Genomic DNA, 23,044 nt, shown 5'->3' on the forward strand with positions numbered 1-23,044 from the left:
GACGCGAAGTGAAGCCCGGAGCGCGAGCGCGGGAAAGTCCGCGTTTGAACCGGTCGGGACGTTAAACAGCGGCGCGGGCGCGGGCCCGGGGCTGAGTGAGTCCGCGTGGTCCCGCAGCCCACCCCGCCAGGTTCACCGGTTACAGCACAGCGGGGTGAGGCGAACTGCAAAATCTCTTCTCATCTCCTCACATCCCATCACCTCTTCTCCCTCCCCCCTCTCCTCTCTTCCCTCCCTCTCACCTCTCCCCTCTTCCATTCCCCTCCCCCCTCCCTCTCCTCTTCCCCCTCTCCCCTTCCCCCTCTCCTCTTCCCTCTCTTCCCTCCCCCTCTCCTCTTCCCTCTCTTCCCTCCCCCTCTCCTCTCTCCCCCCTCTCCTCACCTTTTCCTTCCTCTCCTCTCTTCCCTCTCCTTTTCCCTCTCCACTTCCCTCTCTCCTCTTCCCTCTCTCCTCTTCCCCCTCTCCTCTTCCCCCTCTCCTCTTCCCCCTCTCCTCTTCCTTCCCCTCTCCTCTTCCCTCTCCTCTTCCCTCTCCTCTTCCCTCTCCTCTTCCCTCTCCTCTTCCCTCTCCTCTTCCCTCTCCTCTTCCCTCTCCTCTTCCCTCTCCTCTTCCCCCTCCTCTTCCCCCTCTCATCTTCCCCCTCCCCTCCCCCTTTCCTCTCTTCCCCCCCTCTCCTCACCTCTTCCTTCCCCTCCTCTCTTCCCTCTCCTCTTCCCTCTCTCCTCCTCTTCCCCTTCCCCTCCCCCTCCCCACCCCCTCTCCTCTCTTCCCCCCCTCTCCTCACATCTTCCTTCCCCTCCTCTCCCCTCTCTCCTCTTCCCTCTCTCCTCTTCCCTCTCTCCTCTTCCCTCTCTCCTCTTCCCTCTCTCCTCTTCCCTCTCTCCTCTTCCCTCTCTCCTCTTCCCTCTCTCCTCTTCCCTCTCTCCTCTTCCCTCTCTTCTCTTCCCTCTCTTCTCTTCCCTCTCTCCTCTTCCCTCTCTCCTCTTCCCTCTCTCTTCCCTCTCCCCTCTCTCCTCTTCCCTCTCTCCTCTTCCCTCTCTCCTCTTCCCTCTCTCCTCTTCCCTCTCTCCTCTTCCCTCTCTCCTCTTCCCTCTCTCCTCTTCCCTCTCTCCTCTTCCCTCTCTCCTCTTCCCTCTCTCCTCTTCCCTTCACCCCCTCTCCTCCCTTCCCCCCCACTTCTCGTTCTCTTCCCCTCCCCTCTCTTCCCCTCTCACATCTATTTTCATCACATCCCACTTCTTTTCTTTTCTCTTCCTATCTCACCTCATCTATTTTCATCCTATTTCACCTCATCCCACCTCACCCCCTCTTCTCATTCCATCTCACCTCGCGTCTTCTCGTCCCACCTCACCTGATCTTATCCCACCTCATCTCTTCTCATCCTATCTCACCTCACCCCATCTCATGTCTCCGCATCCCACCTCTCCGCATCCCACCTGATTTATTCTTGCCCCACCTCACCTCAACTTTCTCATCCTACCTCATCCACAGGCAAGTTGGCTGGGAATAGAGGAAACTTTTGCAATGTCGTCCGGCTGGAGGGGCGGCAGGAGTTGGCGGGGTAGCAGCAGAGGGTCTGGCGATGGTGGTGGAGCATGGAGGGGAAAACCTTGGCGAGGAAGAGGAAACTGCGACAGATCCAGAGGCGAGGGAAGTAAGTCTGGTGAAAATCAAAATAAGAAAAAACCCCACAGCTGCCTTAAATATGGAATAAAGAACTCGGAAAGGGCTGGAAACACTCAGCAAGTCAGGCAGAATGTGTGGAGAGAGAAATGGTAACGTTTCTGGTCTGAGGCCGTTCAACGTTACTTTATTGTCACATACATTTAGTTACAGTGAAATTTGTTTTTTTTGCATGCAGTGCACTAAAAAGCTTACTATACATAAGCACAATCATACTCAAGTTCAAGAATGTAAGAGTAGAGTCGTACTAAGGGTCCCGACCTGAGCATCTCTTATCCATGCTCTCCACAGATGCTACCTGACCCGCTGAGTTACTTCAGCATTTTCTACTTTATGTAAGAGTGTAAGAATAATGTAATCCACTGAAGCAGCACACAAGAGTCACCACATTGGCGGGGCTGCCTTGCATCCTTCACGTTCAAAGTTGTTAAAAATGGAAGAGTCGTAATTTTGTTGGATTAATCCCAGAGTTGGCTTGTTGGATGTACCTTGCACCGGGGGTCCATATGTCCACCAACTGTGATGATTTATTCCTTCTCAATGGTGGCGCTGCAGTAGAGTTGCTGCCTTACAGCGCCAGAGACCTGGGTTCGATCCTGGCTACAGGTGCTTGTTTGTACCTAGTTTGTACATACTCCCCGTGACCACGTGGGTTTTCTCTGAGAAATTCAGCTTCTTCCCACACTCCAAAGACGTACATGTTTGTAGGTTAATTGGCTTGGTATATACCGTAATAAACTATGTAAAATTTGTCCCTAGTGTAGAATAGTGTTAATGTGCGGGGATCACTGGTTGGTGCGGACTCGGTGGGCCGAAGGACCTGTTTCCGCGCTGTATCTCTAAACTAAATAAAGTAAACCTTGCTGCTGCATGTGATACCATCATCCTTGGAGGCTTGATGCATAAAATATCAGTGAGTAACAATACATAATAACAGCTGCAGCATTAAAGCCTCTCTGTTAACAGCAAGAACTCCCATAGCAGGACCATTCCACAACTTAGAAAGCCCCCATTGGGACAAATTAACTTTGCCGTTGGCTATTTGCCTCTTCTCTCCTAAGACTTAACTTAATTGTTTCAGAGAGTAGACAGAAGGAAAATAAGAACCTTGTGAATTAAACCCTTTGCCATAGGGAAAAAAGTCCTTAATCACCTCTGAATCTGGAGTGAAGAGACGGTGCTGGAGGAACTCAGCAGGTCAGGCTGAAACTGGAGGGAAGGGACAGATGATGTTTTGGGTCAGGACATTCATCAGACTGACCTGCTGTGTTCTTCCAGCACCTTGCTTTTTTGCTCAAGATCCCAGCATCTGAATCTGATTTAATGAACTAAATGTGTTTAGAAGCCATTTAAACTTGCTAGCAAATTTCATTTGCTGTTGATGTCGTCTCAGATTGTTTAGGATTGAAATGTTTGTTTATGTAACATCATTTTGTTTGCAACACTTGTTTGTATTCAGCTGAATATTTTGGAGTCTATTTTCAGCTAATCATGCATTGTAAATCTATTAACGAACATGTTATTGTAATTTGTTTGAAGAATTACAAAATAGTGATTTAAAATATTCCTATCTATCGCAAATAAACCTGATTAATGAAAAACATCATGTTTTAGGTTTTCAACAGCCAAAGCCACCTCAACCCCGTCTAATTCAAGGAACTTTGAATGAATTTATTCCCTATAAGGGTTGGAATCTTTATTTTTCAGATGGTAAGCTTTTCAAAAGGAATTGTATGTTGCAAATATACAATGTCTGTCTGAAAATTTAAGTATTTTCCTTTAGTTTTTTGCAGATCAATCAAACACTAAAAGTCACTAAGTGCTGGAGTAACTGGGCAGGTCAGGCAGCATTTCTGAAGAACGTTGATGGGTGACGTTTCAGGTCGGCATGCCCCTTCAGGCTGAAGAATGGTCCCGACTTGAAAAGAAAAGTCCAGTGTTCTCCAGAAATGCTGCTGATGACTCCAGCACTTTTTGTCTTTTGTAAACCAGCATCTGCAGTTCCTTCTTTCTATACATCAAACCTTGTTTATCTGTTTTCTGGGTGGGGGAGGACAACATGAATTATGAGCTGGTTTATGTGGCTTGCTTCCCGAGAACTAGCTCTACCTTTCATTAAGATCAGACGACTCTGATTGCATTACTCAGCTCCCTTGAATCAGCTCTACCCTTCAATAAGCTATTCTTTGTAACCTCAACTGCTCATTCCTGCTAACTCCTGGTAACTTTTTGAAATTTCAGTGTTCAGATCCATTCTCAGCATTAGTAATAATGTATCCTGTGCAGAACTTAAACTGACAAACATAGGTGGAGTAAATGTCACAGGTTATGATTTCAACAAGAAAAAGCTGGATCATGTATACTTGATTTTTCCATACATTGATGTTTTGGAGCCGGTTAATTTTTATTAACTGATTTTGACTTGATGTTTAATTGGGCTAGTTAAGTCAAAATCGTGCTTGTAAGAGCAAGAAGTGGAAAAAGTAATAACAATATGGTTGCCATTTTCAAAGTGGAATCGAGTAACATTTTTAAAATGGAGCTCTGTTCAATGATAATCTGCAAAACCTTTTTTTTAAAGTTAGTAATATTGTAAATGCTTGATTTTTAAAAAATGGGAGAAGGAAATCAACAAAACAGTACTATATACAGTACCTGGTGAAATGTAAGGAGCCTCCATGTCATGATTTGAGTCATAATGTACGTAAGTTTAAAGTTGATTTATTCGCTATATTGTTAACGGTTTCTGTGATTCCCACTAAATTTAATACGGGTGCTCCTCAGCTTACGATGGGGTTCCGTTCCGAGAAACCCATCGCAAACTGAAAATATTGTAAGTCGAAATGCATTTAATACACGCGATCACGTGGCCGGAAGCGAGCTGCGTCTTGCGTCATTAGCAAATTTGCAGATGATACAAAGCTGGGTGGTAGTGTGAACTGTGAGGAAGATGCTATGAGGTTGCAGGATGACTTGGACAGGTTGTGTGAGTGGGCGGATGCATGGCAGATGCAGTTTAATGTGGATAAGTGTGAGGTTATCCATTTTGGTGGTAAGAATAGGAAGGCAGAGTATTATCTGAATGGTGTCAAGTTAGAAACGAGATCTGGGTGTCCTAGTGCATCAGTCACTGAAAGGAAGCATGCAGGTACAGCAGGCAGTGAAGAAAGCCAATGGAATGTTGGCCTTCATAACAAGAGGAGTTGAGTATAGGAGCAAAGAGGTCCTTCTGCAGTTGTACAGGGCCCTAGTGAGACCGCACCTGGAGTACTGTGTGCAGTTTTGGTCTCCAAATTTGAGGAAGAATATTCTTGCTATTGAGGGCGTGCAGCGTAGGTTTACTAGGTTAATTCCCGGAATGGCGGGACTATCATATGTTGAAAGACTGGAGCGACTAGGCTTGTATACACTGGAATTTAGAAGGATGAGAGGAGATCTTATCGAAACGTATAAGATTATTAAGGGGTTGGACACGTTAGAGGCAGGAAACATGTTCCCAATGTTGGGGGAGTCCAGAACAAGGGGCCACAGTTCAAGAATAAGGGGTAGGCCATTTAGAACTGAGATGAGGAAAAACTTTTTCAGTCAGAGAGTTGTGAATCTGTGGAATTCTCTGCCTCGGAAGGCAGTGGAGGCCAATTCTCTGAATGCATTCAAGAGAGAGCTGGATAGAGCTCTTAAGTATAGCGGAGTCAGGGGGTATGGGGAGAAGGCAGGAACGGGGTACTGATTGAGAATGATCAGCCATGATCACATTGAATGACGGTGCTGGCTCGAGGGGCTGAATGGCCTCCTCCTGCACCTATTGTCTATTGTCTATTGGTCGCTGCCATTTGCACCATCACAAAGTCGAAATATCGCAAGTCGAAGCATCGTAAACTGGGGAGCACCTGTATATCAAAATGTCTGCAGAATTTAGAGCTCCTGAAATGCTTGCTTATAATCATGCCACTGCGCTTACTCCAATTGGCATGAAGTATTTTACGTATGATCAGAGCGTAACAGAGAAGCAAAAATATTAAAAATTACATTCCTTTGGTTTCTGTAATCTGAACATTCATAAAGCAGATGATGCGACTTTTTCCTTGTAGAGTTGCAAACTGGCTGTGATAGTGAGCCATCATTACTCATAGCACTGTAAACGGTTTATGGCAGTGTAGGAGATTGGATTATTTTACTTTATAGCAATTTAAATATTGCCATAGAACAATTGTGAATCGTTTTGTGTATTTCTATTCTTTAAAATATCAATAAGAGTGTCCAATATCAGCTGTCAGACATTTTTAAAGCTTCATTACTGTGACAAATTCCAAAGTAAAAAAGACAGATTGCTCTTCAATAACTTTGAAATTTTATTATTGTGCTTGGGTATCTAATGCATTTTGAGAAATATATAATCCTGATTTTCAAATTTATTTTAAAGCCTATGTTGGGAACTCCCCTTTTGTGCAGAAGATTAAAGCATTTGAAAAGTTCTTCACAAATCATATTGATTTGTACGACAAGGTAAGAAACCTTGGCCTATATTTTTATGTTCTTTTCGACCCTCACTGTTGTCGATGGGTTGCCTTTAATAACAAGTTGTTTGATTTGCAAACTTGGAGCAAAAGAGATTCTAGTTTAGTATTTATAAAACATTAGTGTTTATTGTACACAATTTTTGCAAATTTTATTTTAATGAATTTAAGATGTTTATTTGCCAAAATAAGGAATATGACAGACTTATGGTATTTGTGTCTTTTGTAAAAGTCATAAGTACACTTTCACTTTTGCAGAAGCTTCCTGGTCAAATCTTGGTCTAAAGCCATGCAAACTATCAATGACAAGCAGCACTCTTTCATCTTGCATTGAAATGTTATCAAAAAGAAAATAATTTAAATTTAGCATTGCTCTCTGATTGTTCAGCAATTATGCAAATATCAATGAGAAATAAAAGCTGACATTCACCTGCAAATTTCAAACATTTCTCTCCAAAGGATGAAATAGAACAAAAAGAAAGCATCTTGGTTGACTTTAATGAGCTTGTGAATGACGAGGAGCTAACTGTTCTCATGCCTAATTTGGCCACTGAATTGAGGGATATGCCGGAAAAAATATTGGATTGCCTAGGATTGGCAGTTCATCAGGTTTAAGTATCTTATAACTCTTCTTTGCTTTGTTACTCAGTTAATTGTGCCTGTTGATTACCAAACACCATTTTACAAGATCAAAATTGATATTTTTATTTTATTTCTTTTATTTCTTCTGAAACTGAAGTTAAAAAGATTGCAGTGTTTTGTTTAACAAAAATTCTACTGTTGTGAAAATGCTATTCTGAAAGTATCATTAGGCAGAATCTCTTTCCAAAGTACACTGAACTCTATTAATGTAAAGCTTGCAACTGACTTTATGTTGTTTATGGTACTTTGATTCAGGTAATAACCAGAGATCTTGAAAGGCAGGCAGCTCAGTTGGAACAAGGACTACCAAGTGAAGAAGCTGCCATTATAAATGTCCCTTACATTCATGTGCGGTATGTTTAAAAGAAGAATGTTGAAATGATTATTTTGTCAGTTACATTATCCCATTAATATTTCTTTAAATTTAATGGCTTATGTTGGTATACATCATACTACTTTGTGCAGCATAGTAAACATCAATGAGAAACAGCAATATAATAATCATGAGAAAACCAAATATTTGCCGCTATGCTGAAATCTTTGCTATTTTGAGAGCAACACAGTTTTATTTTTAAGTTTAGCTATGATCCTAAGTAATCCATTACCGATTAATTAATTAGTGTTTTCCGACTTCACAAATCCTAGTGTAGCTACAATCCTTATAAGGATGACAAACAATTTGGTAATTGGAGTAAGATTGGGAACCCTTTGCTGAAACAATAAACAGAAGCTTGGAAGCTTGGGAGCCTAAAGTGAAACCTTTGGGTTAGACCATTCCTGTATTATGTACATTTGTCTGGGGAATTAGTCTGCTGCCCTGATGTTTATTTTTTGATGCGTGTATATCTGAATGTCCTGAATGGGGAAACGTGGGGATGATATTGTTTATTCTTGTTGACTCATTACCTACGTCTACAGTTGTGATGTTGCAGGCTCAGATTTTGCATTCATAATTTTCTGAAATTATGATGAATTTAAGTATAAAATTTGAAATATTTAAGAGAAAAACGTGTGGCGATAAATCCAAGATATGCTATTTTACTTTAATAAAAAATAAATGTCAAAAACCCATGCAATGTGTGTACTTTTTTAGGGTCTATAACTATGAGCTTCTGACGTTGTTGAGAAATTTGCGAGCTAATTGCTATGGAAAGTACATTTCTTTGCGTGGAACTGTTGTTCGTGTCAGCAACGTTAAACCTTTCTGTACCAGAATGGCCTTTACATGCAAAGGATGTGGCGATACTCAAAGTCTACCTTTTCCAGATGGGAAATATACACTCCCTACAAAGGTATTGTACCATGATATTGCAGAGAGAAAAAACTGCTAAATTTATAATTAAATGTGCAAACTAATTCTAAGTACTTTCTTTAGTGTTTAACACCAGATTGTCGCAGTCGATCGTTTACACCAAACAGAAGCTCTTCATTAACGGTCACTGTAGACTGGCAATCTATCAAGTAAGCGAAGGATTAATTTTTGGATTTGCTTTATGTGCAGTTGCTATTAGTTAATTATTATTCAATCAGGATTAGGTTGTGATTCTATTTATGCCTATGCCTTTGCCTGGGGAATTTAGAGTGAAACATTTAAAATTAATTTGTCTTGCTCCACCTCAGTGGGAAGATTGTAAAGAAAATTCAGAATTTGGAGAATTGAAGCACTTAGCGAAAGTTTAGTTTTGTTTCCTGTGTCAATTTAGGGGCACTTTCCAGTCTAGCAATATTAGACATAGTTGAATTAGCACAGTGGGATTGAGGGTCAGTAGGATTGTTTTCTTTTATTCTGTTATGGTGAGGGCATTATTTGTCTTCAATGAGGAATGGACTGATTTTTCCATTGAGTGCTAAAAGATCATGGTTCTCAATTTGCTTTCGTGAACCCATGTGTCTTAAGAAGTTCCAGAAAACAACTCTTTATTGGGCAGGAGTTACTGGAAGCCTTGGGAGCACCATCTTTTGCAAGCCTTCTTTAGCCATGCTTAACATCATTCTTTAGCAGGGAAAAAAATCTCATTTGATTTCAGGTAAAAAGTTCGCAGATTTTTTCCTTAAAGAATATTTTGAATTTAATTGAATGATACAGCATGGAATCGGGTCCCTCAGGTCACTGAGTCCATGTCGACCATCGATCATCCATTCATACTGGTTCCATGTTTTCCTACTTTTGCATGCACTCCCTACACAGTAAAGTCAATTTACAGAAGCCAATTAACCTACAAATCTGCACCGTCTTTAGGATGTGTGAGGAAAACAGAGCACACAAGGGAAAACTATTGTTACAGGGAGACAAACTCTATATAGAAAGCACCTGAGATCCAGGTCTCTGGCATTCTGAGGCGTTTTGTGTTCATTCTTTCATGAATCCAAGATAGTTTCCCTTATTTTTGCGTAAGCCTGCGTGTTATGGATAGGACATGTTTGGAGGGTTGTGGACCAACCGCAGGCAAATGGGACTAGGGTAGCTGGGACATTGTTGGCTGGTGTGGGCGGGTTGGGCCGAAGGGCCTGTTTCCACACTGCATCACTCTATGACTCTATGTTATGATATGCTCAAGGAATCCTTATGTTCTCACAATGTTACACACTTCGTGAGTTGTATCAGTGATGCAAAAAATAATATTTGTAGTTAGAGCATTACAATTTGTAGTTGAGATGCTGTAAATTTGATTTATCTTCAGAGAGGTGTATTTAAAGTGCAAGCACTAATTTACGTTTGGCATCACAGGTAGGTAAATTAGTTTTGAAAGCTCGTATACAATTTTGGAAAGCTATTGTATTTTTTGTTACACAGACTCCAGGAACTTGCATCAGATGATAAGCGAGAGGCTGGGAGAATTCCTCGAACTATAGAATGTGAGCTTGTTCAAGACTTGGTAGACAGTTGTGTTCCAGGAGATATGGTGACCGTCACAGGGATTGTCAAGGTGGCAAATAGTAGTGAAGGTACGACTGAAGTTCAAGTCAATTGTATATCGTTTCCTCCCGCCAAGTGCATTTACATTTTGTGGCTTCTTATGCAAAAAAATCAAGAGTCGCGTGTTTAATCTTCGCATGTACTGACACCGGAACAATGAAACAGACAAAACGACGGAAAAGTAATATCAATATTTTATTAATACCAGTAATTTGCAAAGGTTATATGCATATTTATTTCTGGAGTTTGAGAGGGCGAAATAGGAAAAAGAGCATCTTAAACTCTATACTATATAAAAACAATTTAAACCATGTTGTCTTGTCATTCCTGTTAAGGTCCACTTGTCCTTTCCAAGCTGTCATGCTTTCGGTAGGACAGGCAATTGAATGAGATTGCGTTCAACATTGATGATCTAGAAGGCAGGGTTGTTCAAATGTCTCTGAAACAGGCTGGAATAGGCACACGTTTAACACATTACCTATGCAACCCCAGGATCAAGCCTCATTGATTTACTGAGTGATTCCGATCACCATGACATGTTTAAAATTGTGATCTTTGCTGGCAGTCCACTATCTTTTACCAACCTGACATTGGCTGAGGTTGGGTGAGTGGGCAGATGCATGGCAGATGCAGTATAATGTGGATACATGTGAAGTTATCCACTTTGGTGGTAACAAGAAGGCAGATTATTATCTGAATGGTGTCAGATTAGGAAAAGGAGGTGCAACAAGACCTGGGTGTGCTTGTACATCGGTCACTGAAAGTAAGCATGCAGGTACAGCAGGCAGTGAAGAAAGCTAATGGCATGTTGGCCTTCATTGCGAGAGGATTTGAGTTTAGGAGCAAGGAGGTCCTACTGCAGTTGTACAGGGCTCTGGTGAGACCGCACCTGGAGTATTGTGTGCAATTTTGGTCTCCTAATTTGAGGAAGGACATTATTATTATTGAGGGTGTGCAGCATAGGTTCACCAGGTTAATTCCCGGGATGGCGTGACTGACATATGATGAAAGAATGGGTCGACTGGGCTTGTATTCACTGGAATTTAGAAGGATGAGAGGGGATCTTATAGTAGAAACATATAAAATTCTTAAAGGATTGGACAGGCTAGATGCAGGAAAATTGTTCCCGATGTTGGGGGAGTCCAGAACCAGGGGGTCACAGTTTAAGAATAAGGGGTAGACCATTTAGGACTGAGATGAGGAAAAATACCTTCACCCAGAGAGATGTGAATCTGTGGAATTCTCTGCCACAGAAGGCAGAGGAGGCCAATTCACTGGATGTTTTCAAGTGAGAGTTAGATTTAGTTCTTAGGGCGAAAGGAATCATGGGATATGGGGAAAAAACAGGAACGGGGTACTGATTTTAGATGATCAGCCATGATAACTTTGAATGGCGGTGCTGGCTCGAAGGGCCGAATGGCCTACCCCTGCACCTATTTTTCTATGTTTCTCACCTGGGTCCGCATGAGTCATTCCCGCTGCATGCTTGTGCTATTGCCTCAGACTTAATGCTCGCAGACCAACCCCCCATCCACACCCCCGTTTGCGGTGTTATTCATGCACTAAAATAGTAAGATTAAACGAGAACTTACCAGTTCGAGGTTTGATCTGTATTTTATGAGGAGTTACGATGAGGGATTACGTGAAGACCCCGTCCAGCACGTATGCGCGACATTCTTCAAAGCAGCGGTGTGGATTCACAGAAAAAACACAACGATTGAAATAAATATAGTAAAGAAAAAATAAGAACTTAATTACCAGTTGATCTGTATAATAGAGGGTGGGAGCGGAGGGCACGTAATCCCTCATCGTAACTCCTCATAAAATACAGATCAAACCTCGAACTGGTAAGTTCTCGTTTAATCTTACTATTTTATTTCGGAGTCACGTGAGTGACTACGTGAAGACTTCAAAGCTCTGTGATTCCGAACCGTGTACCAGCTCATGCTTCACTCACTGTCTGAAGACCTTAGAGGGAGGAAGTATGTTATCGCAATCAAGAACCTGTTTGTGAACAAAAAAGGTTTATTAATGACAACAAAAAACAGAGAGCTCCCCAGGGCTTAAATTAAATATTATCTGCAGACTCTAAAATTCTGTCTGCAAATGTAGCAGGTTGCGCCAGCGGCTTATTATAAAACCTTTGGAAAGTTCTTTCCGAGGACCATCCTGCTCTGGCCAGAATATGGTCCATAGGCACGTCCATTCGACTAGCCGCCGACGTAGATGCAGCCCTGGTGGAGTGAGATTTGTAAATATTAGTATTGACTCCCGCGGACTTAAGCACCTGCTTGAGCCACCTTGAGATGGTTTGGCTCGTCACCTGACCATGAGGCTTCTTGTGGCTTATCCATAAGGCTTTTTCTCTCCCTCTTAAGTTGTATGTTGTGTCTATGTAATTGGCGAGATGGGTCTTGGCACACAGCCGTGGGTCAGATGAATATGCCCAGAACTCCATGACTGGAGGCGTGGTACCTGGTCTAGTTTGTTTGACCAGTCCCTGAATATGGAATGTGAAACAGTCCAATGACTCTGTCATGCTGTCCAGCCTCAGAAGGTGGAGGGACTGTACCCTTTGAGCTGACACTAGTGCCATGAGCATGACTGATTTCAGTGTAAGTTGTTCCAGCGTGAGTGCCCTGGGCGGTGGCCATCCCCTAAGGTACGTCAGCACAATGCTGACATCCCAGATCTGAGTGTACCTTGGTCTGGGGGAGTTAGTATTAAAAATGCCCCTCATGATTTTGATTACTAGTGGATGGGACCCGAAAGCCAGTTGTCCTGCTGCTGGAACCAAATAAGCTGACAACGCACTCCTGGCTGTATTTATGGCGCTGTAGCTGAGTCCTTCCCGATGTAATCCAACCAGGAACTCCACAACACTGGTGGGTGTCGCTGTAGTGTAGGTAGTTCCTGTTTTGGAGCAATACCGTTCCCATTTCCTTATGTTGGTCAGGTATTGTCTCCTGGTGGACTCCCGGTGGGATGCGGTCATCATGTTGATGGCGTCCTCAGACAGTCCCAGGCCCAGTAGAGGTCTTTTTAGAATCTGCAAGCGAGGAGATTGACTCTGTCATGGCACGGGTGACTAATGCCTGACACTGGGTGGATTAATAATTCCGGACTGCTGGGGAATTCCAACGGTGTTTCGACAGCCATGTCGAGGGCCACTGGGAACCATGGCTGTGTAGGCCAGTCGGGTGTTATCAAGATTCCTGAAGCGGAATCCAATTGAATCTTGCGTAATACCCGACTGATGAGGCAGAAGGGAGGAAAAGCATAAACGAACATTTTCCCCCAATACAGCGTGAATGCATCAACTGCTGCTGCCTCAGGGTCTGGTTCCCAAGCGACATACGTTGGTACCTGGTGATTCAGCCTGGATGCAAATAGATCGATATCTGGTGTGCCATATTGCTTTGTAATTTCGGCAAATACTTTGGGATTTAACATCCATTCGATGTTATCGTTAAATTTGCGTGACCTGGTGTCTGCCACTGTATTTTGCTTACCTGGTAGGTAAGTTGCTGATAACCAAGTATGTCTTTCGACACACCATTGCCAGATTAGGTTGACCAATTTGTCACACGATATCGACTTTACACCACCCATGTGGTTGATATAAGCCACCACCGTGGTATTATCTAATTGCAACCGGACATGTGCATGATGCGTATTAGATGAATATGCTTTTAAACCATAAAACGCACCCAACATTTCTAAATAGTTGATACCCCGTGTCTGTAGGCAAGATGATTCAGAATTAGTCCATCTGCCCCCTGTGCTGGATTGCATGTTAGTTGCTCCCCAGCCCAAAGCACTGGCATCCGTTTGAATGGTTAATACTGGGTTGGTGATTATTATGGGACTGGAACTGAGCCTAATGTTCCTTGTCCACCATTGTAACTCTGGAATGGATTCAGCAGTTAAATCCATAGCTCGGTCAAAGTGACCTGAGTTTTGCTTTAGTGCGTGCACTTTTGCTCTTTGTAAATTTTGGTAGTGCAAAGGTCCAAATTGTACAGCTGGAAAAGCTGCTACCATTTTACCAATAACTCTAGCTACCTGCCGTATGGTTGGCTGACGTTTATGCATTAGTTCGTGGCATGATAGTGCCAATTCTGATGCTTTCCCCTTCGGCAGAGTTACAAACATGCGAACAGTATCAATCGTAAATCCAAGATAGTCCATGGTAGTGGACGGTGTAAAATTGGATTTATCTGGATGTATGACAAACCCCAAAGTTTCAAACAAACGTTTGGTGGCTGCTACTGCCAAAATAGCTGTCTCCAAGGTTTTCCCTACTATTAAAATGTCGTCTAAGTACGCCATGACTATATGCTTTTGTTTTCTCAATAATGCCAAGGCGGGTTTTAAGATTTTAGTGAACAACCTTGGGGCGGAGGTTAGTCCATTTGGTAAGGCTTTAAATTGCCATAGCTGTTTCATCCAGATAAACTTTAAGTATTTACGATGCTGCTTGTGTATGGGTACTGAGTAGTAGGCATCTTTTAAATCAATGCCTGCTAGAAAGTACCCTCTAGAAATCAAAAGTCTGGCGGTTTGAAAAGTTTCCAAAGGTTCATGTTTTGTTCTTTCAATGACACCTTTTGCTAGTAGCCTCACAAGTTCAGCTTGACCCTCTTGTTTCTCTTTGACTGAGAGGGTGAATACCCTTTGGGGTATATGCTGAACTGGCGGAATGTTTTCATGAACAAAGTCAATTTTATAGCCATGAATGCAGCTTAGTATGTACTTGTCATTAGTGATGGTTTCCCATGCATCCAAAAACAAGTGCAATCTCCCCCCTGATAGTATAGAGCCCCTACTGCTCATATGCTGAGAGGAACCAGATCCACCTACCTCCATGGTTACTGGTGCTACTTCTGCCTCTTCGCTGGACGATGAGGTGTCTGCTGGGCTGTAGAGGGCTGCTGTTGATGTAGATGTTGACGTTGATGTTGTTGGGGGTGGCGCATTTTCCATGGGGTCCGCTCTGGGCGCGGGCCTAAAAAAGGCTTACGGGGAATGGTTGCGGACCCCGAGCTTTCACCAGTCCCATATGGTGGTCTACGACTGGTGGACGCCGTGGGGTACTGCCGCCTGGGTTTGTTAGGTCTGCTCGGTCCCAAACCTGCCCTCACGAGACCAAAGGTCTTGGATTCTTCCTCTAGGTCTTTCACCTTTTTTGGAAGGTCCTTTCCAAAAAGCAGAATTGGAGGTTCTGAACCCGGTGTTTTGCAAAGTCCCGCAAACTTAGGGTTGAGGGCAGGCTTGATGATTTCCTTCCGTAAATTGTTTATCTGATATTGAGTGGTGCACAGCAGAGCTAATGTATCTTGCTGATTTGTGGAGATGTCCACACCATCAATGGACCGAGCATATGATGTCATCCCTGCAGTCAGGAGTTTAAGGATTTTCTGGAGCTTCAACTCCAGGCTCCTGATGTTCTGCCCCAAATGTCCCCAAATTTGGCTGTTTACAGCTGGTACATTCAATGATGTACAATTTTCTGGGGCTGTATATAGTTCAAGAGCCTCATTGACCACCCGTTCTTGTAGGGGTTTTGAGGACAGGTGGTCAATGCTGGCTGCAAGTTTCGGCTCTAAAGGCCGACCCCCTCGTGGAATGACCACGTAGCGGTTGACCACACCCAGCAGCTCTTCCTGATCCTGTACACTCTGCGTACTCCGGACATCTTCAGCCAACAACCCCTCTTGTTGACCAGCCCAGACCTGGTCGCCAATGCTGCCTTCAAAAGAAGGTGAGGCAATGGCCAGTGCCGTAAAGGGCACTGCGGGAGTGCCTGGGCTCCCTTGGCGAGTCTGCTGCTGCTCTCTCAGCAGATCTCGCTGGAGCATTTGCTCCATAAGCCGTTCCATTCGGCTTAGGCGGCTGCCAGTGCCGCTCTCGAGCGGTGTGGCATCTTCATCCGAATCGTCGGATACTACCGCCCGGTTCTGGCTGCAGGTACCTACAGCTCGCTGCTCAGGCTGCACTAGCGGTGCTGGGCTCGGCTCGGTAGTTATTGCTGCCGCCTCTTGCCCCCCCTCCAAAGAACGTTCCTCAACGGAAGACGAACGGGGGCGAGCTGCAAATTTCTTCCCTCTGGTCTTGCTCATTTTCCTGGAACATAAAGCAGACCACAGAGAAAATACTCACGGCCACGGTAAAACTTACCTGTCGGCCCGACTTTTCAATTTGTAGCGGGAGCACCTTGAACTCCCGTTCGTCGCGGGTGCACTGCATGAACGCTAATGTCGCGCATACGTGCTGGACGGGGTCTTCACGTAGTCACTCACGTGACTCCGAAATAAAATCATGGACTACAATCCTGTAACTTTGTATTACATTTAATCCAAAGAAAGGTATACAGCATGAATGTTGTAGACTGTTCCCCTAGCTTATGTACCTTTTAGTCCGTTGGTTCTTTTGATTAACTTTGATCAGGTTAAGGGAAAGTACACAAGTCGTCTACATTTAATTTATCTACTCAGAGGTCTGTTCAATTTTATTTTTAGGAAAATCCAGAAACAAAGATGACAAATGCATGTTCCTCTTGTATATTGAGGCCAATTCTATCAGTAATGGAAAAGGACGGAGGAATGTGAGTTCGGAAGAGTTATCTGGTGGTTTGTCTTCCATGGAGTTTACACTTAAAGATCTATATGCAATTCAAGAGATTCAGGCTGAAAAAAATCTTCTCAAATTATTTGTGAAGTACGTTGTTTCCTATTTCTTTACTTGCCTTTCAGAATGATTCTACAATTTTAAGGAAATATACACTTTAATATTTTGTTTTTCAGTTCGTTGTGTCCTGCTATCTATGGTCATGAGGTGAGTGTCATGGTATAGTTTAAAAAAAACAATGTTTCTCCTTGCTCAATCCTTTTCTGCTTTTACTGAATGAAAGTTCCAGATATGCAGTTCTTTTATTGTTTGCAGCTTGTCAAAGCAGGATTAATATTGGCACTCTTTGGAGGCTGCCAAAAATATGTGGATGATAAGAACCGTATTCCTGTTCGAGGTGATCCTCATGTCTTGATAGTTGGTGATCCTGGACTGGGAAAAAGCCAACTTTTACAGGCAAGTAATCAATTTTAAAAATTCCTGTAGAAGCAAAATGTGACAATTTTAAAAATGGCATACATTTTTTTTGCTTATGAACACAATATTATGGAGTCATATAGCATGGAAACCATCCCTTTGGCCCAACCTGTTTATGATGCCCCAGCTAAGCCAGCCAATTTGGCCCATGTCCCTCTCAACATTTCCTGTTCATGTGTCTACCCAAATGTCTTTTCTGTTAAAGTACCTGCCTTAACCTCCCCCTTTCATAACTCATTCCACATACCAACTACCCTCAGTGAAAAAGTTGCACCTCGCGTTCCTATTAAATCTTTACCATTGAAATATTTTCAATAGTTTTCTTGAGTTTGTATTGACCAACTATCAGATGGTAGCACAGTGGCATGAACCCCAGCTGCCACCTCATAGCTGAGTGAATACAAATCTTTTTTAACGATATGATACAATAAACTTTATTCATCCCTGGAGGGAAATTGGTCTGCCAACAGTCACAGCCCACAAGGTACACAAAAACTTGAAATTAAAAGTGAAAAAAAAAGGACAAGCGACTGTTGACTGGCTGCCGTGTGCACAGCGCCTAAACGGGAATGAACCGGAACGAACAAACGCAGACTTATCCCCTGGGCAGAGGATTCTAAACTAGAGTGCCCCCTTCCCCCAAACCGGGTCCCCCTTTGTTCTCCCACCGTCCCACACAGCGATCTCCCCACGCCGGGTCCTCCTTTTGAGGTATAGTGCGTTTTTAGATGAAGATATCTAGTTGCTTTTTCTGGAATTGATATCCTACAATTGAACTTTAGTTATAACGGGCAATAGTGAATGGGAAGAGAATCACAGACTGTGAACACCATTCACAACTCTTCAATCCTTTTGTCTCACACTATTCGTAACTTCAATCCTTTCATCTCATACCTTCTTTCTTTTCATCTCTGGCATGTTACTCTGGCACTTTGTGTCTTTTTTTTGTAAACCACCATCTGCAATTTCTTGTTTCTATATAAAGTAGGTTATCGTGGGCAAACTGAGCAAAGTTTTGGAATAAAGATATCCATTTCTGGATCGTTTGGGTTGTCTATGCATTATTGACCTTGATTATGAAACAAAACACATTTAATCAATTTTATTCGAGATACAAATTGCTTATTTTCTGTAAAGAAAAACATGAAGTAATTTCATGTGTGTTAAATCTTCATGTGCCTATCCCCATGCAATAATATTTAAATAATTTAACAGACTTTGTTTTTGCTGGGGATAACGCACAATTCTTCATGGTAAATGGTTGAAAATGTTTAAGTGGACTTAGCTACAATTTATATACATTTTTTTCAACTATATTGTTAAAATCAAATATAAATTTCTATTATTTGCAGCTTGGCAAAGCAGGATTTATATTGGCACTCTGGAGGCTGTCGATACAGTCCTTCAATTTATCGTGTTTCCATTAGACAAATTTTACTGCACGGTTTATTGTTGGAAAATCTATTGTTTTTTCATTTGATTTATTTAGTTGAGAATACTTATCGAAAATAATGTAAAGTGAATGTTAAAAACATAAACATTAAGATTTAATACTAAGCCACTGTTATTTGATTTTCAAAATATATTGGAAACATATTTGCTGTTTTGATCCAATTAACTATTGGCTGCAAAACTGCTGCTAATTATGCACTTTATGCTTAGCGATTTTTTTTTGCTTAAGTATCTACTTTTAATATTCTTAGGCCGTGTGCAATATTGCCCCACGGGGAGTATATGTCTGTGGCAACACCACTACCTCTTCAGGACTTACCGTAACTTTGTCTCGGGACAGTGGATCAGGAGACTTTGCATTGGAAGCAGGAGCTCTTGTACTTGCTGATCAAGGTAACTCACAAATTAGGGATGTATCACTGACTGAAAGCTTACGCATTACAATGCAATTAAAAGTGCATTGACAGTATTTCTGATCATAGTGTTTGGTTGTGTGTTTAAGAATTGTAAACTTAATTTAGTCTAATTTATTGGTCTGTGCAATGCTGTATTTTTATGAATACGTTATTTAAAAGGAATAAGAAAATCAAGGTAATGTGCCAAGCAGCAGTGGATTATATTTGGGAAATAAATGGAATTATTTGCTATATTTTCCTTGTGACCATGGGATGGAGCTGGGAATGAATATTACTTCAGCATTGCTAAGAAATGATATATAGTGCAGCACAAAATTTATGTGCGATATGCAATAAAAAGTTATCAAAACTGATTGCAAACAAAGCTGATGCACTTGATATTTGATGTACTTATGGATTTTTGTTTGGGGTCTATGCGACAGATGTCCTTGTGCACACAGGTTGTTAGGCACACACAATGACGTTGAAAGCAGTGCTTGATTTGAAGTAACTTGCAGGTGGCCACAAATGAAATGGCCTTCACACGTCCAAGCAGACATTAATTGAATAGATGGATCCAGCTTCAGTGTTATTCAAAGCAGGTCTGATTAAAACCAGGCCACATCAAATAGATTGAGAATAGGACTAAATTGGATTGACTTTCAAAGAGCTTGCGAATATTGTGGGCTGAATGTCAGAGGTGTCCCAAATCTATTTTATTCTCCCCACACTCCCATCATCTCCTCCCAGAATCTACAGATAATTTACAGTAGCCAATTAACCTAGCAACTAACAGGTCATCAAGATATGAAATGAACCCTATGCCGTCACAGAGAGAGCATGTAAACCGTGCACAGACAACAGGAGAGGTCAGGATTAAACCCAGGTCATTGGAGATGTGAGGCAGCAGCTCTACCATCTGAGCTGCTGAACTGCTCTTTCGGGTGTTTTGTTTTCTTAATGATTTGCTCTAGGCCCTCAGCCTTTCTTCTCAGCCAATGTCTTCAGGCTCTTAACTCCTCTTCATCCCCCCTGCCCTCCCACTATCCTGACACCCCTCCTTTTTCCTCAGAATTGTCCTCCGTATGGACTGTTTCCCCTCATCCCAAAATTTCTCATTCCACCTCCCCTACCTAAAATGCTTCCAAACCAACTTTACTCTCCACTTTCTGCAGTGGCAGGTCTGAGAGAAAAAAAACCTTTGTGTGAATTCCCGCAGTCAAAGGAAACTCCATGGCACATGATATCATCACAAATGAAGGACTGTCGCAGCTGAATAACGTCGTACCACATTAACATGTTTCTGTGGGTGCCTTATAATTTCATTGCCAATACTCAAAAACTAAAATTGGGCTGCCAATTAGTTGGTCTTAACATGTGCACTGCAAGTTAACATGCTAAATTTTTGACGCATAATCACACCTAGTAATGTTGAAAAAAATGGCGTTGGAGCAATTTTTAAAGAAAAAGCATTTCACAATGTTGTTTTGTTGGCCTCATCTAATGGAACCCCTCTCCCATCTCGTTGGACATCATTCTTCCATTTCTTCGACTTGCCAAGCTCCTGTGAAAGTGCTCGTTGAGGCAGCTGAGAAAAGTGCATGGGATGCTTATGCTTTGTAAATACTGGCAGTGAGTACAAAATATTAAGAGGTCACATTTACAAATCACTATTTGACCCACACGTTCAGAGCTGCCTTGGGTGCTGATTTTGTGGAGTTTGCACATTTTCTTGATAACTACATGGGTTTCATCTGAGTGCTCCAGTTTCTCCCCACACCACAAAGTTGTGTTTGATTGTCAGTGTGATCTTGGTGAGCTGAAGGACTCTTTCCATGCTATGATTCAGTGGAAAAGTCAGAAGTTTAACAAGGCGGTTAGAAAACATATAGAGTCAGCTTATCTGGGATGAGGAACTTCATTTCTGAGTAGAAATTGGAGAACTGGTGGAATTGTTTTCCCAAGAGCAAGAAAGGTTAAGGAGACAACTGACCGCTATTCAACATTATGAGCTTAGATTTCTGGTTTGGCAGTTTCGTCATTAGCTATTTCTGAACCTTCAAGTTTTCTGATAAAGGTGGCAAAAGAATTAAAGGGAAAGCCAACAGTCTACCCAATATATCAAGAGTTGGTAAGATCTGGAAAACAAGTTGAAATATTCCATAATTTTTGAAAGCCAATTGAAGAGCACAAATTTTTGGGTTCTGAGGAAAAAGATTGTGAATAGGACTAAATTGGATTGACTTTCAAAGAGTTGGCAAATATTGTGGGCTGAATAATGGCTCCCACTTGAAAGACTGGTTACAGGATAAGATCTCGGCCTGTCAGCAAGGCCATCGGGATCATTGTCATGGATTAAAATCCTGAGGTTTCAGCACATATTTCAACAATTTGCTTTGCTTCCTTTTTGCTTTGTTCCAAAAATGGCGGCGCTGCCCTAGCAGCTGCGGCTTACCTGCGGTCCGTTTGTCTCTGTGTTTTTTTGTCTTAATTGTAGATGTGATGTCGTGTTTTTGTGTTTGTGTACTATGTGTGTGGGTGGGGGCGAGGGGGGGAACTGTAAAATTGTAGATGTGTCCCTTCCGAACGGAGACCCGACCTTTGTTTTCTGGGTCGGATCTCCGTTCCTGCTGCGGCCCAACCATCGGCCCAACTCCTGGAGCTGGCGGCCTCCAGGGCTCTGGTTCGCAGAGCCCGCGGAACGGACTCACCATCAGCGGAGCTGGCCGTCCTCGGAGGCTGCGGGAGTGGCTGCGACTCGCCTTAGGCTCAGGCCGCGTGGATGCCGACATCGGGAGCTCCGGCAGCGGCAGCGTCTTCGCCCGCCCCGTATCGCGGGGCTTGGTTCGGCCCGCCGCGGACATTTCACCGTCTGGCGCGGCCTGAAATAGGCCGCGGGATTTTTCTCTGCTCGGCGGGGGCTTCAATGTCGGGAGCCACGACCGCCCCGACGTGCAGCAGCAGCGGAAGCATCTTCGCCCGCCCCGGATCGCGGGGCTTGGGTCGGCCCGCTGTGAACCTTTCACCGTCCAGCGTGGCCTGGAACGTGGCAACGACACCAGCCTGACCGTGGGAGAAGACGGCAGGGGAAGGGAAAAGACATTCTGACCTTCCATCACAGTGAGGAGGTGACTGGAGGAGACTCACTGTGATGGATGTTTCTTTTTTTTTGTGTGTTGGTTGGGGTTGTGTAATTTGCTTGTTTTATTGCTTTTATTATTGGACTGTGGGTGACTAAATTTCGTCAAATAAAGATATCTTGAATCTTGAAACAATATTAGCAATGTTACATTAGGGTTATCAGATTGTCAGAAACTACTGGTATTATTCGATTATTTCAGTATAATTGTTCTCTTATGATAATGTATTTTATTTAGTTTTCTTTGACAAATTTCAGGCATTTGCTGTATTGATGAATTTGATAAAATGGGAAACCAGCACCAGGCCTTGCTCGAAGCCATGGAGCAACAGACTATTAGCCTAGCGAAAGCTGGAATTGTTTGCAATTTGCCTGCCAGAACTTCAATCCTTGCTGCTGCTAATCCTGCTGGAGGTCACTATAGCAAAGCTAAAACGGTGTCTGAGAACCTGAAGTAAGTTGTGCTTGTACAAGTAACATTTTAGTGCATTGGCAATTCAAACCGTGCAAAAGCCAGTCCCTCCAACATTCCTTATTGATTGATTGACAAATTACTGCATGGAAATAGGCTCTTTGGCCCACCAAGTACACTCTGCCCATCGATCACCCATTCACATCAGTTCCATGTTACCCCACTTTTGCATACATATAAGGGGAATTTACTGGGGGCAATTTATTGAAGCCAATTAACCTACAAACCCGCACGTCTTTGGGATGTGGGTGGAAACTGGAGCACCAGGATGAAACTCACGTGATCACAGGGAGAACGTGCAAACTCCACACACACAGAATCCAAGGTATGGATTGAACCCAGGTCTCTGGCGCTGTGAGGCAGCAGCTCGATCAGCTATATGTAATTTATATAATCAAATCTTGAATAATAAATTTATTTCAGCATAAAATAAGAACATCTCCTTATATGCACAGTTAAATTTAGGATATTAAAAAGCTACAAATAGCTATTTTTTTCCAAGAAGCCAATAATAATAGTTTTCAAAATTATTTGTTATTCAAACGATTAAAATATTTACTTCCTGAGGACATCCATTTCAATATTCCTTGTGCTGTAGAGTAATAGTAATCATGTCAATGGTAATCAATATGAATTATATATTGTTCTATTTTTACAGAGTAAAATTATGCAGTATTACGTTAATAGCTTAATGTATTTGCAGTTTACATTTTTGTATTT

General features: G+C 42.6%; 1 protein-coding gene across 1 annotated transcript in view; it reads left to right on the forward strand.

Annotated features, from left to right (window-relative positions):
* Window positions 1–8: 8 nt before the first annotated feature.
* The window catches only part of mcm8 (minichromosome maintenance 8 homologous recombination repair factor), a 30,251-nt gene continuing 7,215 nt past the window's right edge, over window positions 9–23,044 (forward strand). The window contains exons 1-14 of the mRNA XM_078405619.1: window positions 9–154; window positions 1,492–1,654; window positions 3,298–3,393; window positions 6,107–6,189; window positions 6,660–6,809; window positions 7,098–7,195; window positions 7,936–8,134; window positions 8,218–8,303; window positions 9,637–9,788; window positions 16,281–16,479; window positions 16,566–16,596; window positions 16,705–16,845; window positions 18,570–18,711; window positions 22,111–22,306. Of these exons, the coding sequence (XP_078261745.1) occupies window positions 1,525–1,654; window positions 3,298–3,393; window positions 6,107–6,189; window positions 6,660–6,809; window positions 7,098–7,195; window positions 7,936–8,134; window positions 8,218–8,303; window positions 9,637–9,788; window positions 16,281–16,479; window positions 16,566–16,596; window positions 16,705–16,845; window positions 18,570–18,711; window positions 22,111–22,306 (1,703 nt within the window). The 5' untranslated portion in view covers window positions 9–154; window positions 1,492–1,524. The remainder of the gene's footprint in view (window positions 155–1,491; window positions 1,655–3,297; window positions 3,394–6,106; window positions 6,190–6,659; window positions 6,810–7,097; window positions 7,196–7,935; window positions 8,135–8,217; window positions 8,304–9,636; window positions 9,789–16,280; window positions 16,480–16,565; window positions 16,597–16,704; window positions 16,846–18,569; window positions 18,712–22,110; window positions 22,307–23,044) is intronic.

Source organism: Rhinoraja longicauda, chromosome 9 (genome assembly GCF_053455715.1).
Source record: "Rhinoraja longicauda isolate Sanriku21f chromosome 9, sRhiLon1.1, whole genome shotgun sequence".
Classification (NCBI taxonomy): Eukaryota; Metazoa; Chordata; class Chondrichthyes; order Rajiformes; family Arhynchobatidae; genus Rhinoraja; species Rhinoraja longicauda.